Source organism: Thunnus thynnus, chromosome 18 (genome assembly GCF_963924715.1).
Source record: "Thunnus thynnus chromosome 18, fThuThy2.1, whole genome shotgun sequence".
In the NCBI taxonomy this organism is placed as follows: Eukaryota; Metazoa; Chordata; class Actinopteri; order Scombriformes; family Scombridae; genus Thunnus; species Thunnus thynnus.
This window is the reverse complement of record NC_089534.1, coordinates 5,704,537-5,731,029: the sequence shown is the minus strand read 5'-3', so window position 1 is coordinate 5,731,029 and position 26,493 is coordinate 5,704,537. Positions and strand designations below refer to the sequence as shown.

General features: G+C 40.1%; 1 protein-coding gene across 4 annotated transcripts in view; it reads left to right on the top strand.

Annotated features, from left to right (window-relative positions):
- Positions 1 to 26,493, top strand: part of col12a1b (collagen, type XII, alpha 1b) — a 152,343-nt gene that overhangs the window by 88,119 nt on the left and 37,731 nt on the right. For all 4 annotated transcript variants that reach the window (XM_067572009.1, XM_067572007.1, XM_067572006.1 and 1 more), the window contains 18 exons: positions 728 to 867; positions 1,063 to 1,192; positions 2,321 to 2,460; positions 3,446 to 3,575; positions 4,046 to 4,185; positions 5,012 to 5,141; positions 8,130 to 8,272; positions 11,183 to 11,312; positions 12,570 to 12,712; positions 13,563 to 13,692; positions 15,162 to 15,281; positions 15,960 to 16,106; positions 17,112 to 17,228; positions 20,612 to 20,764; positions 21,923 to 21,997; positions 24,172 to 24,311; positions 25,785 to 25,908; positions 26,056 to 26,199. In XM_067572009.1, coding sequence (XP_067428110.1) covers positions 728 to 867; positions 1,063 to 1,192; positions 2,321 to 2,460; positions 3,446 to 3,575; positions 4,046 to 4,185; positions 5,012 to 5,141; positions 8,130 to 8,272; positions 11,183 to 11,312; positions 12,570 to 12,712; positions 13,563 to 13,692; positions 15,162 to 15,281; positions 15,960 to 16,106; positions 17,112 to 17,228; positions 20,612 to 20,764; positions 21,923 to 21,997; positions 24,172 to 24,311; positions 25,785 to 25,908; positions 26,056 to 26,199 — 2,376 coding nt within the window. The remainder of the gene's footprint in view (positions 1 to 727; positions 868 to 1,062; positions 1,193 to 2,320; positions 2,461 to 3,445; positions 3,576 to 4,045; positions 4,186 to 5,011; positions 5,142 to 8,129; positions 8,273 to 11,182; positions 11,313 to 12,569; positions 12,713 to 13,562; positions 13,693 to 15,161; positions 15,282 to 15,959; positions 16,107 to 17,111; positions 17,229 to 20,611; positions 20,765 to 21,922; positions 21,998 to 24,171; positions 24,312 to 25,784; positions 25,909 to 26,055; positions 26,200 to 26,493) is intronic.

Below are 26,493 nucleotides of genomic sequence, written 5' to 3'. Positions count from 1 at the left end.
TTTTAGGATTCCTTTGGTGTAAAGTGATGTGACACTTTATGAGATGATCTGTCACTGAATATAAAAGTAATATATCACGTATTAAACATAACAAATGTAAATTAGCTGGTGAGGACACTTTACTTGACCTTGATTAATCAATCAATCACACTTGATTTAGATGGCACCTTTGATACAAGTAGAATGCAATTCAAAGTGCTTTACAAGTGATTGACAAACATACAGGATGTTAAATATAGATTTGGAGACTAATGCAAACCAAGATACAAGTAAAATATCAAAATTCAAAACGGTGGCCTGTAAAATGTAAATAAAATGAATAAATAAATAATAAACGAGTAATAGATGAGAAAAAAAGATTTAGCAAAACTTACTTTAAAAGACTGCATTGAATAAGACAACAATAAAACATATATATAATTGGTAAGAGAACAGTTAAAATAAATTACAAACAAGAAGCATAAAGCTGAAGATATTTAGCCAACGTAACTCAAACAGGAGGTAATAGTACATTTGTTGGGGACTATTTTCAGTGGCGGATGAATCTACATTTGGTGCTCTAGTGAGTATGGGATTGAGTCTAAATAAACTACAGTGTGTGTGCTCTACGGCACAGAGGAATAAAATATATCACAATACTTGTTAGTAGATCAGTTCATTGTTGATTTTTGTCTTAATACTTGTACTCAATGAATCGACTAATCCTGTAACTGCTCTTCTCTCTTAGATCCTTTGGGCGGAGTGAAGAACTTGCAGGTGATCGACCCGACCATCAACACTCTGAAAGTCCGTTGGGATCCAGCGGTGGGCAACGTCCGAACCTACAAGATCTACTACAAAGCTCAACCAGATGGAGAAGAAAAAATGGTAGAAACTTCACATTCATTGTACTCTTTACTTTTTACTTCTGATTTGAAGGGTTTATCCCAGATAGCCAGTTGCTTAAAAGCTAGAATACAGCTCCGGCTCTGTTCACTTCGGCACCATCTACTCATCCATTGTCACCATAATCAGATCAAGTTGTTATCCTGCTGAAGCGGATTTAATATTTTTGTTGAACAGGAGGAAGTGTCAGGAGGCACCACCTCCACCACCCTGAGGAACCTGGACCCTAACACCGTCTACAATGTGACGCTTGTTCCCGTCTACCCAGACGTGGAGGGCATACCGCAGAGCGAGGAAGGAAAGACAAGTGAGTGAATCATTTTGAGAAATTCAGCTCACATTCCCGGAGGTGTGTGTGTGCGTATTGTTCTGCAGAGATTCAAATAATCAAATCTGAAAACACCCCTCATGCTTTGTGTTGGGTTGTTTGTGTCGGATGGAGTTTAGCGGATAGGACCAAGACAGGAATGTATCTGAGAGTCAACAACGAATGTTTTTCTGTGAACTTTCTTTACTCTGATTCATCCAAACTGTCCTAGTTGCTAAAACTTCACCCTGCAGGACAGATTAAACACTTATTTTTAGCTTGACCCAGGCTCCTTTTGTTCAACATACCAGAAATTTTCACAAACTCAATAAAAGAGGAGTTTAAAGGATCACAATGTTTGCAAGTTTTAGGCTATTTAAGACCTCATCAAAGGGTATTTTTATTTCCTTATTGTGATGAAGTGATGACTGAAGAGTTAGTTGGTACATGCTGTAATGTGAACCAAAATCATTTCAAAGAAACTTGACTGATGTCTTCTTAACTGCATAACTGGTAGATATAAATGTTTCCTGCAGCTGACTTCTTGTTGTTGCAGCATTCTTGAATACACAGTTTAGAAAATGGTCTCCGCATGAAACTACAGTAACATTTACAGAGTACTGAAGTGAACTGAAACCATCTGAAAGCTTGCACGTAATGTAAAGTAAACTCAGTTTGTTGTTAACGGGCTAAAACATGCAAAAAAACCCAAACAAACACCTTAAAGATATGGTCCTTCGGGTTGAGAATGAGAACACAGACCTTGTTTTTATGGACGTTTGTGGCTCACAAAAGAACATAATGAATGCCAGGAAGTTTAGGCAACTTCCCCCCTTCTCTGATACATCTGGACCCTCCTGATGTGGTAAAGCCACCCATCTGGTACACCCTGCAGGATACAATGAATGCTAAGGATTATTTTCAGCAGTTATTCAAACCTTTTTTCTCAGAGGCATTTTAATAGAGATGTCTGCCTCCGAATACCACAAAGTTTAGAGAGACACAGGATAGGAAAAAGATTGACAGCCTCCCTGACTTTGAGGTGAACCCGACCTATCAGGTGAAGCAAAGAGTGAAGGTTACGTTAGCGGTTGTTCCAGGCTCCTGATGTCTCCTGTCTCTTTTCAGAACCCCTGGGCGGGGTGAGAAATCTCCAGGTGACCGACCCCACCACCAACTCCCTCAGGGTTCGCTGGGATCCGGCCGAGGGCGACGTCAGGCAGTACAAAGTCATCTACGTCCCTGCCGCCGGAGGAACCGAGAGCTTGGTTGGTTTTATATCGGGACAATAATGAAAAGATATCAAAGTGTTTACATACTTGTCTATAACTGCAAGTTTTTATATCAGTTTATTTGTTTTTTAAATGTCTCAGATGTTGATTGCGAATAATTGTGTGTAGACTTTTTGGAAGATCAGTAACTGCTGTGATAGAGGCCAATGGTGATCCAACTAAATTGAATTAAACCAGTTGACGAAAACAATCCGACCACAAGGTTTATTTACGGTAGCTTTTGATCGATCTTCCACATCAGATGGAGTTTTTGTACGCCAGAAAAGTGCTCAGAATCTGCTGATGAAGATGGTGCGATACGATTTGAAAGCTTCAGATCAGCTTCCAAGGTCAAGAACGACCTGAATTAAATTAAACTAAACTAAATCAAACCAGAGACGATATTAAACAGTAGTTTTGAGTTTCGCCTGATAGTCAAAATGTTGTTTTTTTTTTAGTTTTTCTCTCTGACAAATCTAAATACTGATATTCAAATATATTGAATAATGGCACAAAATATTGGGAATTGTTCAACTACCTACCTCAGATAGGCACTCAAAGGATCAGACTGGTGTTATTCCACATTTTGTTTGTTGATCCTTGTGTGGGATTTGTTGACAAAAAGAAAAATACCACCAGACTCATCCTTTCAACAAAAACAAGAAGAAGAAGAAGATTCTGTTTGGTCGAGATGAACGAATCCAAAAATAAGAGAAGAAACTGATGAATTGCTCAAATCTTGTGGCCCTCTTAAACCTCACAGACTCATGTTCTGCAACCAGAACTTTATTCTTCATGCTAATGAAGATCCCAACATTTCCAAACATACCAAATATGTCAAGCTGGGTTCGGAGAAATGTGTATAAACTGCAGTGAAGAGCTGATAAATACCAACCGTGGATTAATGGAGTGTAGAAAAATCATATTTACATGGTTGAGATTCCTTTGCTGACGTGTTATCTTGTGTTTTTGTCCTTCGCAGATCACGGTATCAGGGTTGACAACGAACACGATGCTGAGAGACCTGCAGCCAGACACCGAGTACAAAGTGACGCTGGTGCCTGTTTACCCTGAACTGGAGGGGAAACACGTGTCGGAGAACGGGAAGACAAGTGAGTTTGGCCAAAGCGAGGGCAGCTGAAAAGTCAAGATTGATTCAAGATTTTGACATTTGCAGTTGAACTGTGTCACATTTTTTCACCTGTTTTGAAGAAAATAAGATTTAACACTATGTAACTTGTTGGTAGGAGGTAAATCTTCCTTGACTCCGGGTTGTCTTTATGTTATAAATATGACAAATCCAGTGTGTTTAGAAGCTGAGTAAAGCACCAACAAGATGATTTAGTGTAATGGCGGAAGCAGGAAGTTTAGATAATCAAAGAAAAGTATTTGAAAGTCAGCAGATGTCACTTTCCTGTGATTGACACTTTACAGCAGACTCACTGAACCACCCCGAGGCACTAAACCTCACACATCTGGTGCTCTGACAAGGTCAAAACAAACGTTATCAATAATCCGACTCAGGCTGTAACTCAAACAGGAAATTGACAATCAACGTAACGGCTCCCTGTTGTTTCGACAGAGGAGCTGGGCGGAGTGAAGAACCTGAAGGTCACCGATCCCACTACCAGCTCCCTCAAGGTGCGCTGGGATCCAGCGGAGGGCAACGTGCGCCAGTACCGCATCTTCTACGTCCCCGCAACTGGTGGCGCCGAGGACATGGTGAGACATCAGACATGACTTCCTGTGCTTTTTAATGTCATCAAAGAGTTTACATGAAGAAGAGCATCTGCGAGCGTCTTGTCAGAGTATCTGCAAGTCTTTTTGTGGACTGTAATTCATGACTGCAGGTGCATAAATTCAGTCCAAGAATACTTCAGATTTTCCCATCAGCTCAATTCATTTTTTAATGATTTCCACGTTTTCCCAACGACTGCATGTTGAATCACAAATCCCGTGCTTAGTTTTTAATAAAAGTCAGAATATACAGTACAGTATGTGCTTGAAGATGAAGGAGCTTTTTTTCAACACATGATGGATGATCAGAAATCTTGTCCTTAGTTATATTAAAAGCCTTTATTCAGTAGGGCATATCGGTTAAAATACGACTAATATCGACCTCACAGGGTTTTCATCTTGGCAGAAATAGTAATACTCTAAATAGCCAATACACCAGATATAAACAAAATTGGATCACATAACAAACTAACCAACAGATAGAGTGAGCACAGCTATCATGATGACCAGGAAATATTAAAAGAAAATCATTTAACTCAGAATGATGCAGGTCTCACTGATGTTTTAAACATTGGTTGTCTAAGTACAGGTGGTTTTGAGATGCCTTTAATGGCATTTCTCCAACTATACGACTACCTATGGTGGTTCAATCCCTGGCTTCTCCTTGTGTCCTTGAGCAAGACACTGAAATGCAGTCTGAATACGTACAGTCCATTCAGTTTCTACAGGTTTTTACACTCATCAGAACAGCTTGAGGTTTGGGATTAGGCTGTTTTATTGATAAAAATTCTCCCTGTGTACGTGTGAGCAGGAGCAGGTGTCGGGCGGCACCACCAGCACCACACTGAGGAACCTGCTGTCAGACACTCCCTACACTGTGACTGTGGTTCCAGTTTACCCAGAGGGAGAGGGTCTGCGCCAGTCTGACAACGGAAAGACACGTAAGTCACAATTTCAGACCACTGACGTTTAATAAAACATCAGATCTGCTTGGATGTACAGGAGATTGGACAGAATAATCCCTCAAAAAATAATCTGAGGCCCCTTTTTTAATTGAAAAAGTACATTCCTACATTAAAGATGTCAGGACAAGCTTTATAATTAATTAGGAATTCATTCATTCCTCCATGGCAACGTTTCTTTTAGGGCTGACTTATCAGCAGACACACTTCAGACAGACACGCAGGAACTCAGTATCCAAGCAACATTAAAGCTACAAACAACCGATAATACAACTCTTTCTTAACATTACAGGCTCATTGTGTAACACAAGTCGTACTCCCTCTCAAAGAGACTACTGTGTAGACATAAACATTTATCCCTCAAGTCTGATACAAGGTACATCTGAGGTCTTTAGCGTAGATTTAGAGGTTTTTAGATGAGATCGGGAAGGTAGTCGAGAGATAACTTAAGCTTAAGCTTCCCCAGAGCAAGACTTTTAACCATTACCTCAAGTGGTGAGCAAAAGGTCAAAGGTCGGGGGGTTTTACAGAGCAGCTGCCAGTGGCCGACAGCACAGGACTGAAGAGAAACAGAGCAGAGAGTCATTCCTCTACTGAGATAAACAAAGGATGGTAATGATACCAACATGTTGATACACCTCTGCACTAATGTAACCAAGATAAATATTATTTACTGTCCTGACATGAACCTGAATCTGAGTCCTCTGGATTGAAGTCACTAACAGTTTTTCAGCTTGCTTCTTGTCCGTCTGCAGAGTTTGACATGAGAATCATCTCTATAGACAAACACTATCTCCTAGATGAACCTGAACCTGCAGTGGAAAAAGTACTGTAATCTGCAGAATTAGCCAAAACCCTTAAATCATATAAAGCCTTATAAGCTCCCTTGCCCCCCTCAGGAGTAGTTGTTGGGACAGAAGTAAAGCTTCTCTTCTTTCAAAGTGATTGATAGCACAAAATAAAACAAGGATAAAGCAGAAGTTTTAAAACTACTGCTGGTAACTGAAGACTTTGGATGAAGAAACGCTCTAAAAGACTGGATTCTTTATGTTTTGAGAGCTGTTCTAAGGGGCTGGTTGCTATGCGTTTGTGTGGGTTGACGTCCCGTCGTGTGCATTGGTTTTGTTTCCGCCCAGACGGCGTGCCATGCTAAGTCAGCAGAAATGCATCCTGGGGGTTTTTAATTGGAGCGCTGTGATTGTGCTGGAACGACGCTCTCCAACGATTCCACAAACCGTTCCAGACATCAGACACAACATTTTATTGTCTGGATTTCTCAATTTTTAGTTTGGATGCCTCTCTGGCGTGTTGTCATCCAGGTGTGATGTGATGAAATCTGATTGTTAGCCAGACAGGGGCAACGTTTGGCTGTAGGCACAATTTTGGAACTTGTAGCAGTTGTGAAATGTTTGGCTTTTGATGTGGTGAAGCATTTCAGTCACTGCTTAACTCAGGAAATTTATTACAGTATAAGAAGCTTGAAAATAAAACTCACCGGATGTTAGGAAATCGTCTTGGTGACTTAGACGCTTGGAAAAACAACTTCAGGTGGTTTTAAAATAACAAAAAAACTTCGGTCATAAGTCTAACATTGCTGAATCTGGTTCTGCCAAATCTTTGCTTTATTCTTAAGTTTGCTACATCCATCAACAACTGTTAGCTCGCTAACGGCAGCCATCGCTGCCTGTTTCATAAACTGAAAACTTCAAAACGATAATGAGGACATTTTAGCCGAAGCTAAGCTAAGTGAGAGATGAACCAGTATGTCTGTTGGCAGGTTAAACCACCTTTCCATCACAGCAGTGACAAACTATGTGAGTCATTCTATCAATGAATATGAGCCTGTGTGCTGACGTTAATGATCTTTTATTACCAATAACTCAGTCCAGTTTTACTGTTTACGTCCCTGGAGACATGTGTCACATTTTGTTTGGAGAGAAACGGTGTTTCGTCCCAAAAATGAGGGAAAAAAGTGGCGCTTACTGCAATAAAATGATTAAAAACATCAAATTAGAGCAAATTACCCCATCTCTCTGAAGGTTTAGACGGTAATTTTATCCTTGGATGACCAAAGGAAAACATCCTGACAGACTGTGTCGTCTGTATTTTAAATGCATTGAATGATGAGTTTTTAATGAGGTTATACAACATTAGGGAAGGGGTTTTGCTCTGGAGGTTTTGTCCTTGTTGAGGTGGAGGCTCCATCTACATCTACCTACTGCATCTAGTTTTTTTTTTTTTTTTTTTATTGGGCTAAAGCTCCAAGAACCAAGGGAATATGCACATCTGGTTTGGTTTAAAAGGGAAGTTAAGGCCTTTTACATAAACCCAAAACTTTGCTACTTCTCTCTACACATTCTCCACATAGACACCATAAAATGACTTTCCTGCAGGACACTTTAGCTGCGCTCACCATTCGAGTTCGACCTTGAGTTTGACTGTGATACAGTGTCCCATCACAGAGACTATTTATTCCTCCATTAAACTTTTTTTTTTTTTTCTGGATAAAAGCCAAAGATTCTGTCGTATCGAAAGAGTTCCAGTTATTCCAACATAAATCAGCTTGCTGTAATTTGCAGATCTAACTGTAAAAAGTAGACAGTAACAGATTTATTCTTTTTTTTATTTTTAAATTGAAGTGAAAAGTGCAACAGTTTGAAGAGTTTGGTGTCAAAACTAGAGTTGTAGCTTTTTAAAAATGCAAAACCTAAACCAACAATCTAATCCTTGGCATGACATCTGCTCCTGTTCTGTTTAGCGCTTTACTTACTAACAGAGACATCTTCAGGAATGTAATCACTTGTGTTTGTAAATCCATCAGCGTTAGCTGTCATTATCTGGTTCTTAAAATGGGACGTACTTGGAACGAGCCCTCGGTTTTGATGTTTGGTGTTGCTAAGTGAAGAAAGTCAACACTCTCCTCTCCGTCCTCACTTGGTATTTCTCTTAACCTCTGTGACCCTGCAGTCCCACGCACGCCACCCAGGAACATCCAGGTGTACAACCCCACACCCAACAGCCTGAACGTGCGGTGGGAGCCCGCCACAGGCCAGGTTCAGCAGTACCGGGTGGTTTACACCTCCCTGAACGGAGCCACATCCACGGGGTCGGTGAGTAACTTTCTCCTGGCTGTTAAAACACATTAGTGGCAGAATCCGCCTCGGGGGGATGGAGGAGGTGGTTTTCCCTGAGATCACCGTCTCGGCTCACAGAGGAAAAGGATTACAGCGAAGAATGTAAAGAAAAAAAAAAACCCCAACAACATCTGGAATGTTATCTTACTTTAAACAGTTATAAACATCTGCTGGTGAGGTCAGATAATTAAATAGTAATTTCAGTGCAAAACAACTTCAACCCAAGCAGATCGACCCTTGCTAGATGTGAGGCGCCTCCAGAAAATTCAATTAAAATAAAGTGAAATTACATTAGAAAAAGGGGAATTAGCTCATCCCACTAGCAGGTTAAAGAGCTGCAACTAATTATTATTTTCATTATCAACGTATCTGTTGTTTATGTCTATAAAATATTAGAAAATTGTGAAAATAATAACTTCCTAGACCCCAAGGTGACATCTTTGGATGTCTTGTTTTGTCTGACAAAAAGTCCAAAACCCAAAGATTACTTAATAATGACATAAAACAGAGAGAAGTCTTGACTTAGAGCTTGCAGGTCTTGACATGAGACTCTCTGGTCTTGCCTTGTAGGTCTTCATAACAAAGGCTTGAGACATACTTTTGACCAGACTGACTTTATCCAGCCCCTGTACTTTCTTTTTCCACTGCAGTCTTTATATTGAGTGTGGATCGTATTACATCACCAACTGTGGTTGTCTGAAATTGAAATCTCCATCCTAAATCACTCTTCCCCCCCCCCCCACCTCTCCCCTCCACATCTAATTAAATTGGTTAAATCAATGCATGATCACTGCTTTCACCGGGACAGTCTGTCATGGAAACAACAGGTGGTCCCTTTGGTCCCTCCTGATATTTGTTTCATTAAGTGTTCGTGTAGATGTTGCACAGATGTTTGCACAGCAGTAATTCTGGAGATGCTCTTAAATATGGAAATCATGACTTGTCAGCTTTTTGTATCTCTCCATCAGCACTGATTTCATGCTCCAGTGCAAATATCTGGATCACAGGGAGAGAAAAGGGGGCTTTATTTCCTCACAAAGAGTTTGAACTCGGTGACTGAAGTTTGGAAAATACTGCACGGCAGACACATCTGTGACTGACATCAGTGAAAGCTCCTATGGTTGAGGTTTTGAGGCCATAAGGCTGTAATCTAATGAGGGTGTTTTGATGATTGGGATCTGCTTTGATGCTAATAGTGCTGTATAGTTTATTGTCCCATGTAGTTACCATTTCCTCTATTTTCACTTCTGCTGTATTTTATTTTCATTAACTTTGATTTTGTTTTGGTCTGAGAAGAAGCCGGCTTGGCAAAGACAGAGAAGACACAAAGATGAGCTCAGAAATAGAAAGATTCACCAACTTTTTTATGACTCTTTTAATATAATTAAACTCAAGCAGGCCTCATTTTATATCACAGATGTATTAATTCAGGCCCTAAAGCTGCTTTAATCCTATTAAGCAATTAAGCAGCAATACTTTACAAAAGGAAATTATCTCATTGAGTTCAACTTCAATGAGCAGAACCAAAAAACAAGTGTTTAGAGTATAAAGTTCAGAAAATATACACTGTGGCCAAAAGTATGTGGACACCTGAGCATATATCTAACTGTTAAACATATTATACCAAAATCATGGGCATTAATCTGGTCATATAACAGCGGTTAAATGATTCAGCGGTAAAGGTGCGAATGACACAAGGTGAAACTTTGCTTTGTGTTCTGTCTGAAAACACCATTAGAGCCGATTTGAACCTTGATTTTCAGCTTGGCTAACTAGCATTGTAAATATTTTGAAGATATTAGCCAAACACTAGGCTTTATATTACTATCGTCTTGGTCTATAATTAAGTTTAATGCCTGCAAAAGGAACTTGTGAGGTTGTATAATCCGGAAAGTCGAGAAGACATTACGCTCTGAGTTCAAAGACGTTGGAAAACTGGAGCCACCAGATTGACAATAACTTGTTCCATTTTCAGAAACAGCCAATGACGTTGTGTTTTATCTAGGTCACTGTCATGATAGGAACAAATCAAAAGCCCAATCAAAAACCCATTATTCACCCAGAAGAACTGTGAATCTTTGGCTCCACCCAATGAGATTTAACTCAAGCAGTGAGTTAAATCTTAACCCTTGAGATCAGCGTTGCCTTCAGGAAATGACTAAACCTCCAATCCGAAGCAATCAATTGTGTTTTAAAAGGACAGTGGCCAGTCCGTTGGCCTTGCAGTAGAGTGTACTGGAGGGATTTGACCCAAGGCCAGCAGGCGTATATGCGCTTCCAGTTGTGGGATCTCAACCACTACATCATCACTGAGGAACCTATTTCATGGTCCGACTTGCCAGGAGCTTTGGGTCCAAAACTCTTTGAGATATTTGCTTTAACCAAAACAAAATCTCTAGATGAGGGAGGACTCGAGTTCAACCAGAAGATATATTTCCCATGATGTAACAGCCCTGATTTTTATGGCCCACAAACTGGCTGAAAAGGAGAGGATAGATGCTGTGTTAATCCCAGTGACAAGAGACGGACTGCAGTCATCCTTGTTGTTAGAAAACACCTCGAGCTACGTGTCAGAACCTGCTCGGAGCAGCTGACAGACCCCGCACTCTCCAGCCGCTTCTTAGCAGAAACTGTTTATCAGTCAGTCCACTTGCTGAATGAATTATTTGTTTGGCGTCTAACCTCCCAGGCCTTTGTTAGTGTTTCAGGAAAAACTTTGGCAGCAGAAGGCCTGGGAGATAACTGGATGTGGGATGAGCAGTGAGGTCATTATGTACATTATCACTGCCAGAACCGAGCATGACGAGGCTCATTTGAATAGGCTGAAAGGATGATGATGATGATGTATATATATTTTTTTGACCCTTGGGTTTCTTCTCCAAAAAGGTCTTGCTTCCAGGAAATATTAACAACGCTTTCTTGGACAACCTGATCCCGGATACTCCCTATTCAATCACCGTTTTACCTCTGTACGCCGACGGCGAGGGAACGCCTGCGGAGGGCAACGGACAAACACGTAAGTGCAAAACTCACATGTTGACATTGTATACAATCGAGTGACTGACTCGTGCTGAGATTGTTTACATCTACGGTTCATCGAGTTACATGTATGAATACAAGAGCATGATGTGTACACTGCAAAAGTGTCCAACTTAAGCAATTTAAACAATTTCTGTTAACTATATCTTATCTATAAGTGGCACTTACTGATTTAGTGGTGCTTCAAAACTATGATTTACAACAACGAGAAACCTTCTTTCCCACAGTATTAGGAATTTCTTAAGTAGTTCACATTCTGGAGCTCATGTTCGCCAGTATGATGGCTTTATTTTGATTTTCTTACCTTATCTAAGTGAAAAGTTATACTGCTTAGTTCTGTTTCTTTTTCTACTCTGTGTTCTCGCCGCCTAAAAGGCTACGTTTATACTGATAAAACTGTAGTTACATCCAGGTTTCTTCTATCTCTGTTTCCTTTGTGGCTTTTAAAAGAACACCAGACCTTTTGTCCCAGATACTTTTCAAGTAGTCAAAACTAATCAAAATCTCATTAAAACTCAGTTTGATGTACTGACCATCCAACTTAGCTATAACTACCCTTAGCACTGCTGCAGCAGATCTGTCTGTTTAATTCAACTTTATATAAAAAACAGATTAAATAAGATGCTGAATATGCTGCTTAGTCCTGTAAACTCCACAATCAGTCAGTTTATTGACCACAAAATGGATACACACAGATCTACAGCAGCTACGTTAGCATCGGCTAAGTAGCTTTGACATTAGTCTGATCGATTAAAAATCATTTTAGCAGCTTTCCAGACACTATCGACTGAGAAACCTTTTTTAAAGCAGGGTGATCTGTCAGTTATTATTATCAGAAGTTGGAGAAGTTTCATGACAATATCAAGGATGCATGTACAATATGTAGATTCAGGTTCAGATATATTGATACTGATGATATCTACACTTCCTTTAAGATCCAGACTAAATATTTTCATGTATGGATTTTTTTAAGAGAACTTTTTTGATGTTCCTTGCAACAGTAATTTGTCAAATTGAGTCGAGGTGGTTCTAGTTGGTCATTAAAACAAGAACAATTGGGAAAAAATGCACAAACTATTTTTTAAGAAAGACTAATTTTAAACTCAGTAGCAGATTAAATGACTTGTAACTGAAGGTAAATTGTGTTGGAACATGCAGAAACTCACAGTGTATCATCATCACTGTATTAGAGTTTTTTCTCCCATTTTAATCCGATGTGTGTTTTTGATCGCAGTGCCCCGAACTGGTCCCAGGAACATGCGTGTGTTCGACGCCACCACCAACACCCTCACCATCGGCTGGGACCACGCAGAGGGTCCCGTGAGGCAGTATAGGATCGCCTACGCTCCCATGACCGGAGACCCCATCACCGAGTTTGTGAGTAGACAAAAGAAACTCAAACATCTACATCCGTTCCAAGAATCCTCAGTTTTGTTTTTTAAGACGTGACACAGAAAACACATCAGAACCATATTTCTCGAGCTTATGTCATATGCCCCAACCCTCTTCATTTTCGTAATAATGAAAGATTAACATTTTTGTTTTGGATAAACTGTTGATACATTCGCTGTCCACCATTCTCTGTGATGTTCCGTTCAAAGTATGCGGTGAAGTCACATCCCAGGATTCCCTTGGCTCGTTCAAGTTATAAATCACCGATTAGTGAGACTAATTACAGACTCATTTAAACAAACATTGTAATTTGGTCCATGATAACATTATTAATAGTCCTAAATAATTGGAGTTGGAGCAGCGGTGGAGGGCAGCAACGGCCCAGATGTGCTCCCCCCCCTCTGCTTGTTAGCGAAGCACCTGTTCGGTATGAGTCAGCTAACTGCAGCAGAGGGACGGCGATGAAAGGATTTCTGCAGACTGGGCTGACTGATGAGTTTATAATCATTTTTAAATTAGGGCTGTCCCGAGTACCTTTTTTTGGGCTTTGGGAGCAATTATTTGACTTTATTCGAAGCTTTGCGGGAAGCTTTGGGGGTGGGAGGGGGGCGTTAGCTTAGCTGATAGGAGCGAGGGGGTGAAGAGACTAAAGAGAGCAGGGGGAGAGTGAGTCATGGTGCATGTACCTCCTCCTCCTCCTCTCCACCCTGCAGCTGGCAGCCTCGGTGTTGCTTATCACATCTTTCTAGAAACAACTGCAGGATTCTCTGGATAATCTGTGAATGTATTTTTGTGTAGCTGAAAACCTTTAACTCTGCCGTGTTTTGATCCTCAGACTGTGGTTCCTGGTAACAGAAACAACGCCATGCTGCAGAACCTGATCCCTGACACCCCGTACAACATCACTGTAGAGGCCATCTACGCCGAGGGTCCCGGAGGGTCCCTCAACGGAAACGGACGAACAAGTGAGGCAACCGCAGACTCTTCAGTCGGCGCTCAGTGCTCTTATATGGCACGATATCACAAATCACAAATTTGCTTCATGGGGCTTTACAATCCTAGACCCTCAATTTGGACCCCATAACCATAATATAATATCCTTCTTTGGTCTACAAGCAATTAGAATATATATAGATGTTTATTAGTAATAACAAGATTTGAGAAATGTTGATTGATTGTTGGTTGACCCCCTGAGTTTCAACATGTTTCAACAGTAGTTTCAGACTTTGGCTGATTCAAACAAAAAGCAGGTTTCTCACTACCTCATACAATAACTAACTGAGTGATTAACCTGCTAGGGAAGGCAGCACTGTGTGTAAAGGTGGCTGCTTATTGGTTAGGTTACTGAAAGGCTTTCATTTATTAATGACAAATTGATTAGTTAATTAATTCTTTTGGGATCGCCAAGTTGGACATTGACAGTAAAAATGCAGCTTTCTGTTTTTTTAAGATACTTTAAAGGAATACTACACTGAAAATCCATTGAGCCCAACAGCAACCAAGAATCAAGGAAAAAAAAAAAAAAGCTGCTCAAACTGCTCCTGCTGCATAATCTACTTCTCCACCATCCCATATGGTCACCACATAATCACCAGTTTGCCAATAGCTACTTCTGGTGGAGCTTCTGAGCCATTAGCATGTGGTATTGTAACACAGACGTAGTGTATTTAGCTCATTTGTGGAGAAAGTATTTGAAAGAGAATCTGATACATAAAAAGACATTTTAACGTTCCTTTTAAGAACAAAGCTGCTTTTTCTTTCATCCAAAAAAAAAGTCCCACAAAAAAGAAAACTGAGAAAATAACTTTTTTTTATTAGATGATAAGGATGAAAGTAGTTAGAAGTGAGACCTCCCACTGTGACTGTATACACTTCACACATCTGTATCTCTCTGTGGTCACAGGGATTGAACTCTGTTTGTGAACTCTGTTTCGGGTCACTCCCACTGTGCCGCCTGCTGCTGATGCAGCAGCTGAGTCTAACAGACCGACTGCCTGTAGCTCCGCAGGCCAGCAGCACTGAAGAGAGCAGATTGTCCAGTGAAAATAAATACAGTCGACACATAGTCGTACAATAGTCAACAGTGCCAACATGTTTTAGCAAGCACTGGGATCTCACAGGAGCTGAACTTGACTCGTGAGATCCATGAGTCTTTCTTGATATTTTGGTGATATTGATTCACTTTTCCCCAAACGAATCCATGATATGCAGCTCTGCTTTATTAAATCATAAGTAATACTATGAAGAGAACAGCCCTAAATTTTGATTTAAGAAGGTTTCATTAAAAAAAAATGACACAGATTTCACTGAAATCCTTGAAAAATTATGTTGCATCGGAAACCAGATTTACTAGAAGAAGATTCTGAGGGAAAGTTGTTTCCACTGGTTGCTGAGACACATTCGGTCGTTGACTCTCGTCTCTTCTCTGTCGCAGTCGGCCTGCTGAGTCCAAGAATCCTTCGCGTCTCAGACGAGTGGTACACCCGTTTCAGAGTGGCCTGGGACCCGGTGCAAGCTCCCGTCCAGGGATACAGACTGCTCTACTCGCCTGAAGGTGAGCCGATGTCACATCAACACATCCACACAATGAATGAACTCTAGTTATTAACTCTCACTGCTCTCGTTAAGTGGAAAAACTCCAATAAATTTGACCCAATGAGAATGAAATAAAGGATTTAATGTTGTTCTTTTCAGCGTTTTGAAGATGACAGATATGTTGGTTATATGTGTTGATGAGCTCTTTGCAGTTAAACAAAAGAAAAAGTTTGAATACATTTTTATAAACCACATCACAGTTTTCACAAGGAAAAAAAAGACATGACCGTGGAAACATGGAACAACCTTAACAGGGTAATAAAAGTGATAAATAAATAGAGAGATTTCAATAAACTGTTGTAAGTAAACTATCAAACTGCAGTCGTCCAAAGATGCAACTTGTACTTTCTCTGTTTTGTAACATAAGAAGGCTGAAGATACCAGTTAAAAGCGGTTTTCAATCTTATTTTTCACTCATATTGTGAAGAAGAAAAGAATGTTGAAACTGGCTGCGTGTCGCCATCTGCAAAAAGCCTTTTCCAGATAGTTTTGATCTCTCTTCAAACACTGTTTGATTTTTGTCTTCTGCCAGTGAAATGAGTTTGGTTAAAGAATGACAACAACTCCAGAAATTCTACATGATTCAGTCCTGCTCTTGGTTTAATGTTTTTTTTTTGTATGTGGTTGTTTTTTGCAGGCACAAACCAATCCATTGATGTCTTTGTTGGTGATGTGACCTCTTACACGCTGCACAACCTGCTGCCTGGAACCACCTACGATGTCAAAGTGATCGCCCAGTACACCGGCGGCATGAGCGCACCGCTGGAAGGACAAGGAACAACATGTGAGTGCAGTAACTGTGTGAACTGCTGATGTTTCAGCAACACGTAAACAGCGGAGGTGAACGGGATTTCATCTGTGGTAAAGTTGGAGACTTTAAATTCGGACTCGAGTTGAACTTGAGTCACAGATATTAGGACCTAAATTAGACTTGACTGCCTAAAGACTCTTAAGGTCTGGCCTGGTAAAACACTGTAATTACAAGCACTAAAAGGACTCTGTCTCACCTTTTATTAGGAAGAAAACACTATTAACACAAGTGTGAAAGGATCATCTTGACCTGCATTTCGTTTGTGTGATCTCACTTGAACTTTCCCTCAAAAGTATAGAAACAGCTCTGGTTCTTGTTCCATTAAAAAAGTGACATAGCTCATCAAAAATGTATATTTGAAAAACTCAACAGCAAGGAGCTTTTATAAAAAAAAACGCCCCAGTTACTCTGGATCACACAGGCACACAGGGGACAGTTTACACTGGGAACTATTTCTGCAAAAAGGTTCAAGAAAAACATTAAAATGTTCGTGTGTTATCCAAATTAATCAGGACAGTGCTTCTGGAAAGAAACGTCACTGTTGAGTGGTGACAAAAATCAGCAGTGAAGATCTCAAAACTGCCTCAAACTATCTGAGTGGGAAGATATCATGATAAGAGGGACTTCTCAGTTTTGTAATTTGGGTGAACTGGCCCTTTATATAAATATAATTGTATTTTTAGGGCACACTTTGAGAAACTACTGTTTTTTTTAACTTTTTTGGTGAAAAGTCTTTATAAGCTTTATAAGCACTTTTGGGTTTTTTAAATCTCAACCCTCCTTTAATGCATCACTGTATGTGTAGTGTGTGTGTGTGTGTGTGTGTGTGTGTGTGTGTGTGTGTGTTGTTTTTTGTGCAGATAACACCAGGACAAAAAAAAGTTCTGCTTAATCAAAATACTGTTTTTTCAATAAAACCAGGATAGTTAAGAAACACTTGTTTGGTTTGTTAAAACTGTGTCTTCCTACTCTCTGCAGTGTACCTGAACGTGACCAACATCGAGACCTTCAACGTTGGTCACGACAAGTTCTGCATCAAGTGGAATCCTCACAGAGCCGCCACGTCCTACCGCATCAAACTCAACCCCGCTGACCGTAAGTCTCCTCGATTTCCGCCAAATAGTCTACGTCACCTTCACTTGGATGATGGGAAACTACTTTACAGGATCATATTAGTGTTTTTGAAAGCTACAAATCATGTATACTGATCATTTTCAAATGCATCATATACAGTTTTAGTTGTTTTAATGGATTTTACAGGCTGCCACTGATTTATATATGAGGCAAATATCAACTATCAGGCTCTTGAAGGTTGTTTGAGTTGTTCATGTGGTCACCTGAAGAAGGTGGTGTGCTCTTCTTCCACGGTCGGATCCTGATCGTAGGTGACTTGTTAGAGGTGATGCATACGGTAAAGTGTGCATTAAGACATCCAGCAGATGTTTGGAGGCGTATATCCAGATGAGGTCATTATCTCTGTGGTCGTGGATGCTACAGATCTTCTGCTGATCTCAGGCGCACCGTTCACAGCGTTAAGCAGACTTGTGTCGGCTTTCTCGGGATCACATTTAGACCCTTTTTTTTTTTTTTCTCACACGCAGAGACTGTTTATCTTCAGACCTCCTCCTTGTGATCATTACTCGAAGCAGGATGCAAGTTTTGGCAGGGATTGAAAGCGTCCGACCACCAAGCTTTAATTGTGTCTGTGTCTGCAAAGATTACATCCTTTTCAATTACTGCAGGGTTTTGAATCCCATCTGGTTCATATTCTCACATGGACATGGGTTAGTGGTTAAACAGCCGGAAAAACCAGGAAGGGAGCATCAATATTTGAATATCTATATGGTAGTCATTAGCCATTCGGACCGCCATGACAGGTTGCCAGAACAAATACAGGTCTGCTAGCGTGAGACAGCTGGCGGGTTAACCACTACCCGAGGATCAGAAATCCTCCGCCTGAGAAAGAATCTGTTCCAGTGAGAGGCAGCAGACGGTCCGCTCGAGTCAACAAATCAGTCAAATGTTTGTTCTCAAGTGGAAATGCAAACAGCGGTCGGAGACGGTGGTGAGATGAGTAAGTGGAAAAACGTCTCCTCTAGTGGGAATCGTCTTCTCCGTCCATATTTCCCCCATATTTTAAAAAGCCATGGAAACACTGGTTAGAAGAAGAAGAACGCCAGTTTTTAAAGACTCCAGCTGAACTATTTCAGGGATTATATTGTGTCAACATCACTCTTTGTACAGATCCGTGCGCCTCTTCTATCTTGATAAATGAGGGCCACTGTTTTGGAGAAGAACTACCCGGGAGGAATGCAACGTCTTCTCAGAACCATTAATATTGAGTGAATTCGATCATAACTTGTTGATATTACACAGCTCATCACCGTTACATCACCAGAGCTGCTGGATTCTGTGATTTTTTTTAAATGAAATTATGAAATCTTCCTTCCTTAAGAATCAGGTGCAGGACTCTGAAAAGTAGCCGATCATCATGCGTGCCTTAGCGATAGGCATGTTTTGTTTGTTTGCACTTACCGGACCACACAGAATAAATACGAAACTGTATCATCAGTATATCATCGTCCAGCCACGCAGAGATATAAACATTTCAATGGAAGCGTCATTTGTTGATCACGAGACGTTGACAAGGACGAGTGCTTTTACAGTTTAAGCAGCATTGAGAAGTCTGTGGCTTCTTCTGTTAGTAACAAAACAGAAAGCGCAGCAACAAATTGAGAGTCCAGAAGCTTTAAAAAAACACTATTCTCATGTGTGACGGAGTCAGACTTTTCACAAGAGACACAAGCAATGTCTTCATAACTTTACGCATTCGTCAAAATCAGTTAAAAAAGTACTTTGCAACAAATCAGATTGAGCAAATTCAACTTAAAGGCCCTGAAAGTATATTTATATTTCTGTGCACCAATCAGTCAATCAAAGCTGATCAAAAATATAACCTGAGACAGTTTTTTCCCCCCTGAACTCTCATTGTTATACGTTCAGTCATGAATGTGTCAGAACCAAGTTGAGAGAAGCTCTTAAAGTTGTTCAACAGATGATGTGACGTGAGATAAACCAAGTATTTATCTTTTAAAACAAACCAGACTCTTAGAAATGAAGTTAGCAAGTCTGAGACCGTGGGCGTAACAAGCCGTCAAGCCCGGGTGTAAGTTTTAAAAGCCAGAAATATAAGCACCTGGGGAAGTAATCTTTGAGTCAGTGTCTCATTCAGTGCTTGGTGTACCGTCTGGGGGGACCTCATCTGGAGCAGACTGAGGTTTTTTTTTTGGGAAGAGTCCAGCTTATTACTGGCTTGTTGCAGTCTGGTGCGAGGCCCTCAGGCAGGCGGTGCTCAACTGTTGGACCGCTGTATATTTTTGGTTGCGGATGAGTTCGGACTAGTGTCGGTTCAGGCCCAGCTGGGAGCACATCTCATCCCTAACGGCCTTCGCTTTGGGTTTTAACTAATAGCGAAGCCTGTTCGAGGGCGGAGCACATACGACATAGAAGTAGTAGTGGATGTAACTCCAGTTCTATGAGTTTGTGCATAGCCCTCTAACTACAAGCCCAGCTGGCCCCCAGTTGGGCGGTGAGAAGATCTTTCTCAGGTGCTGAGGTGGAGCCTTGGAAGGTAAACCAATAGCGAAGCCCGTCAGAGGGCTACACATGTACTCATAGAACTGGAGTTACATCCAGGTAACTGATATTTTCAATCAACAATGGGAGCAAGAGTGGAGCATCTTCCCAATAGATCATTTTTGACTTAACTAAAGTGGTTGAACATGGTCTGAAAGTGTTCACATGTTCTGAAAACAGATATTAATCATAAAAAGTGACCAAGACTTACAAATCTTCTTCTGTTGATTGTAAAGTAGAAGGTTTTATCTGCTCGTTTCAAATGGAATTAAATGACTGAGCTGTTTTTAACAACAATCTAAAACCAGAACCTTTATTTTATAGCACATTTCATACAAAAAGATACAATACAATGTGCTTCACAAAAAGAATATATAGCAGAAAGGATTTCTAGTAAATAAAAGCTTCTAAAAGGGCAAATGAATTGATATTGTGAGTGAGGTTAAATTATAGTAAAAGTTCACATAGAAGTCAATAATTTCGAGGCATTTTAAGAATTGTAAGTGAGCACATTCTCGGCTCTACATGGAGATTGTTTCAGCGTCTGTGCACAGCTGTAAACTCATCCATCTTCCAGGGTGCTGAGCCGGAGCAGGAATAATTTGGGAAAACAGTCGTATGAATTCCAGCCCACACAAGGGATGTCTAGATCATCTTCGTTTATAAGTGCCTATTCATGGTCGCTAATCTGAAAGTAAACAACGAGTTTCGCGTGTTTGCGGCTCGCTCATCAGACTCGAGCCAGTATTTTTGAATTCTCTGCATTTCAACACAATAACAGAGGCAAAAGCATTTTTCCACAGTCGATGGAGTAAACACATCCTTGCTTCCTTCACTTGCAGCCTCCAGTAAAGGACAACATGAGATCACCATCCCCGCCGGGCGGCCTCAGTACTGCTTTGACGGACTTTCTCCCGACGCTCTGTACACCGCCACCGTCTTCGTTCAGACCCCCAATCTGGAAGGACCGGGAGTCAGCGCCAAAGAGAGAACCTGTGAGTGTTGCATCTGTGAAACTTACTGGCTTTATTACCAAAACACAATATTTCAACAGACCTTTGATCAGTACTAAAAGGAAAAGTTAATTTCTTATAAGTGACATTTTTTGTTGACTATAAGATGCACATGTGCTGTTAAAATACAGTCTACACAAACATGACATAAATCAAAATTTCAATGTTTTTATATAAAAATGCCCCAAATATTCCAGAATCTTTTGGTTTGGTTTTGGTTTATTGACAAGAATCTAAAATATTTTAAAAATACAACATATCATATATTTGTCAGGTATAGAGAGATAAACTACAGTAGGACCGTAACTGTATTATTTTCATCATCATTTTCTCAAATTTTTGTGATTTATTGAATAGTTTGGTCTTTAAATCATCAGAAAAAACTGAAAAATGCCAGGGAAGAAGAATTCGGGAGCTCAAGATGACGTCATTAAACGTCTTGTTTTGTTTGAGAAACTCCAAAAATATTTAATTTACAGTAATATAAGACAAGGAAAAACAGCCAATTCTCTCATCTGAGAAGTTGTCAAAAGTTTGGCATCTTTCCTTGAAAGATGACTAAAACGGTTAAACAGTGGTCAAGATGGTTAAGTTCCTGTTAGTCCACTAATTGATTATTTGACTAATCCATCAAGCTTTAATATACAGAAATATACTGTATAGAATAATTGGTACATCAATGTAATCATTGGTAGGAAAAACCTTTGTGGTTTCTCTATAAAAGTTCAATTAAACCTATTTGAGGAATACAACACATAAATGAACAAACACCGCGCTGAGATATTGAGGATCTGTCCTCTCTGATTGGTCAAACACAAACCAGCAGCGTCTACATCACTGATGGAAAAACAAACTAAAAAAAACACCTCCAGAGTTCGTCACCTAAAATGTATAAAGACAGCATGATTGTAGTAACAAGCTTCGTCTTTCCAACAAGTCCGTTCAAATTGTGAGCCGAGGTGTCTGAGAGATACGGAGCCTTGATTCAAACACTCTGCGGTACACAAACACAGAGTTACATCATCTGACAGGACCGACCGGTCCAAAACAATGACTTCATCATATGTACATGTCTTACTCTCGTTCTCTATTTATCACAAATATGTCGATAACAGTTTGTCAATGTTTTGTTTCTCACAGTGGTGAAGCCAACTCCGGTTCCAACACTCCCACCCACCCCGACCCCTCTACCCACCATCCCCCCCGGATGGGCAGGTAAGCATCCGATGGTAATCCTTTAACTAAAATGAAAATACTACAGCTCACAGATCTGTGTTTCCGGTGTCAGATATTTTTAGTTTTTTGTTCTGTTTGGCGTACAGCAAATCAAATCATTTTACTTTTAAACTAAATAAAGCACCTTCTCTTCCTGAACAAGCGACCAAAACAAACATCTACAAGAGAAAACTGCCCTGCTGACGTCACTTTAGACTAGATGGCGTATCGGATAGTCAACTGCAGCACACTGAGTATCTTAAAAATGGGCAAAATGTGTTTATAAGCATTTAAAATCTAAGTAAAATTATTTATTTTATCATTAAGTCTGATGGAATTGCCACAATCCAAAGATTCACAGACATTTGTGGAACTTTTTTTTAAAATAAAGCTACAGTATATACGATTTCTTTCTTACATTTTTAGTTGAAATATAATAATAATAATAATATAATAATGTGAAGAGAGATGTTGTCAAAGGCTTCAGTAACCCAGATTCATTGAGCAGCCTGGCAGCAGTAAAGAGATATTTTGAGCGAGCTTCACCCTTCTAACCAATCAGAGAGGGCCAAAGTCAGCTGTCAATCAATACAGAAACACGCTTCTGGTCTTCAACTCCTCTCGTACCGAGACTCCAAACTAGCGTTAGCCGCTGGAAGACGTCGCTATGGGTTTCTCACAAGGTAGTCGAAGAGCTCTGTTATCTCCAGCAGCGGGAAGAAACCAATCAAACGGTTTTGCGTTCGAGTCTCATTCAGAACTTGCATATTATAGCTTGGACAGTTGACAGTGAAGAGGTAGACAGAAAACAAAAGGATTGAGAGAAGGGTACAAAATGTAAGAGCGGTCTCCTGGAATTGAATTGGCGATGTTGCGGTCAGGAGGTATCCGCCTTAACTTTAAACTTAGGCTGCCGTTGACCAATAGCAAGCCCTCTAGACGGTGCTGATCTTTGAGGGAACGGACAACTGGAGAGTCCACAATGGAGGACACTATTGTAGCTTATTAGCCGTGTTGTATCACCTGCTTTTATAAAGTAATTTAGTGGCATTTTGTGCCTTTATATTTAAGCTACATTCACCAGTGCAAGTTTTTTTTTCATTATAGTGTATCTTGATGTCTCTGTTCAGACTCTATTCAGTTTAATTATAAAAAAAACATATTAAACCAAAAAAAATGAATCATTCAGTCACGTTTTGCATGATTACTGACTGCAAAAAGGGGAAGACTAGCTGTGATTTGAGTTGTACTTTAATTAAACTCCCATCAGCTCGTATTTGACAGGAGCAGTTCTGTATGATGATTCATTCCTGTTTCGTTAATGTAAATTTAAATATAATAGATCAAATACAGGAGGGAGTTTGCTGTTTTTACTTCAGTGGAAGTTAATGGGAGTTTAGAAGTGAATTGAGCATCTTAAAACATCCTCCAAGGACTCCATAATGCTGAGCCGTATTCAGATCCAACAAAGCTGATATATCCCCCAGAAAATCGATCCAATCAGACTGAATGGATCAAGTCTTTTCATTCAAGCTTAGCTCTGATTGGAAAGTCCTCAATGCAGCATTTTGGCTGTGGCGACGGTTTGAGCGCCAGCTCCTTCTGGATCCGACTCATGCCAGCAGTGAATTAATAGCCGCCACATGTGCTGCTGGCCCTGTGGGGCGTATGAAGGGAACCAACAACGTAGGTGTTGAAAAAAGAAAGAGAGAGCTGTCCAAAGAATCTGTTAGTCGTACGGTGTTGTGTAAAACTTGTTTATAAATCTCTGACTGGGAGGAAAAGGATAGAGAAGATTACAAAGTGTGCTGCATCACATAAGGCAAAGATTATTCGAAGTTTTTTGCCCAATTCGTTTTCGTCTGAGAGGAACCCATTAACGAGAGCTCACTTTCAACCCTTCTGGTGACCAAATGTTACTTGTTTTGTGTTGCCAGTATTTCTTTTATCGGTGAAACCCATAATTACTATACATGGCCCCATCACGTCATTTTTTTTTTTTCTCAATCGTTTTGTTTAGTTGCACGCTTTCAGCTAACTTTTTAGTGTCTAGCTCACAAACAATAATTATGCCGTGTGATGATGCCATTTTCTCTGCTGGTGTTTGGTGATGCTGCCCCAAGGTCTGGCCGGCGGACTTTAAAGCTCCTTATTGACTTGTTTTCTTGCCTCAGTGTGCAAAGGTGCCAAAGCAGATGTGCTGTTCCTCATCGATGGGTCCTGGAGTATCGGCGAGGAGAGCTTCAACAAAGTGGTGCACTTTGTCTACGGCATGATCGGCGCCTTTGATGTCATCGGACCCTCAGGAATGCAGGTTTGTTTGTCTTAAAGTGTTGACCCAGTTGTGCGCTCTGTCATCATGCTACCATTGTTTTGTTTTTATTTGCACAATTAAAGCATCATAGTAAAATATGGAAAAAAGGTCAAAGAAGAGTGAGGAAGCCCTCCCCAATATAAAAAAGATTAAATTAAGTTTAATCATAAAAAGACAAACCAAAGAAGATAAAGAAAGAAGCTAAATAAAATGTTTGGCCTGTTAAACGTCTTGGAATTAAGTAGACGACTTTATATTTGATTTCCGTGAAATTAATGATAGTTGAATCCCGTTTAGCTGCTTCAGTTTAAGGGTCCTGGCACTGTCTATGTCATGGTTTACTGGGACAGTTGAATAGAACTGAGCCATAGTTAATGTTATTAATAACACTTTGAAAAAGGCAGGTGATAAATATAAGAATAAATGAAACTGTAATATTTAGTTAAAACTCTTAATATTGTTTAATACGCTCAAAGTTAGTTGCCAGTTTGTCCACATGCTGGGCTTCTTTAAAATTCAAAGCTCAGGGTGGTATATTGTAATTCAGCCCCACTTTGTGCCTCTTATCTATTATATTCAAGTCACGGAGCTCAGCATCTGTTTTTCAGAAAAAATAAATCCCTGATGATCGTTGAAAAAACCCTGAAGGTGGTTCAACATCACTTCCAGCAGTTTTGTGCGGTTTTTCCCAGAATCCTCAAAAAAAAAAAAAAAGGCTTCTGTCCATCTGGAGAAAGAAATATTTTGTGCACTACACAATAAAATAAAATTAAAACAACTTTAAACATTGTTTTCAAGGTTGCAACTCTATTGACAAATGCAGAAATTATGATACCTGGAAGTGACACATCTTCTTGATTTGATTTGAAATGTGAACCAAAATCAACCAAATTCATAATGAAGTGTTTAGATTTTTATTACTATTTCCCATCATTTTGTATTTTCATCATAACTATGCATATCTATTTTTTTTTTATTAAGAAATACGGGGAAATCGGTTTAAAACCTTTTTTTATGGTGCAGTTAATTTAATATTTTGTTTGAGTCTCTGAGGATTCTGGAAAAACCTTCAAAACTGCAGAATTTTTGTCTTTTATCTGTTTTTTCCTGCTTAGTTTTATGACTCAGTTGAAATGAAATGATAAAACATGAGGTACAAACTGGGAGTTATTGTAATTCTGCTTCTACATACAACTATTCCCAGTACTTTGTAGTATTGTTAGCTTGTAGTTCTTGTATAAATATTGTAAATTTTGCTTTTTTATGTTGTAATTCTGCTACATTATGTTGTATATACGAGACTGATTGTGTGTCTCATTGTCGTGGTCATTTGGAGGTTTCCACTGGGTTTTTAAGGGTCTAAGCATAGAGGTTGCTGATGAGGGATTTTAAGGCAAATCGGGAAAAACAATCATATAAATTATAAATAAACTTGACTTGATGCGAATGCCAACAATGTGACTTTCCCAACAGGTGTCGTTTGTGCAGTACAGCGATGACGCAAAGACGGAGTTCAAGCTGAACGCTTATCAAGACAAAGGTATCGCCATGGCTGCGCTCCATCATATCCGTTACAGAGGAGGAAACACCAAAACAGGTTCGACCACGCACCACATCCCCGCTATGTCATCCTGCTTCTTGTGAATCAGTGTGTTCTGCATGTACGTTGGTAAAAACTCGAATTCAGTCAACCAAAGTGTTTTTTTCTGACATAATCGTCTCCTTCTCCTTCTCCGTTGAGCAGGAGTTGCTCTGAAACACACACACGATAAGGCCTTTTCTCTGGAGAACGGCATGAGGAGAAACGTCCCCAGGGTGGTTGTAGCGATCACCGACGGACGCTCTCAGGACGAGGTGAAGAAGAACGCCGCCAAGCTGCAGCACGCAGGTAAAACAACCTCGAGATACTGTATATACTAAGCTGTGATCTGGATCTGATCTACAGCTTCTTTGAAAACATTCAGGAGGCTGTTTTCACAGTCTGAACTTTTAACAACTGTAGACCAGTTCCAGCTTTTTGTTTGTCAGTAAAAAGAGAAACAGCTTGTACCAATGACGATGATTATTGATGGTTATTACCTAAAATACTGGCGAAAGTTTGAAATGATTTAGCTTTGCTGTGTTTCATTGTTTCCCTTCTTATGACCTCTCTGTGATTTGACAGAATAAGGTGCCATTGGAG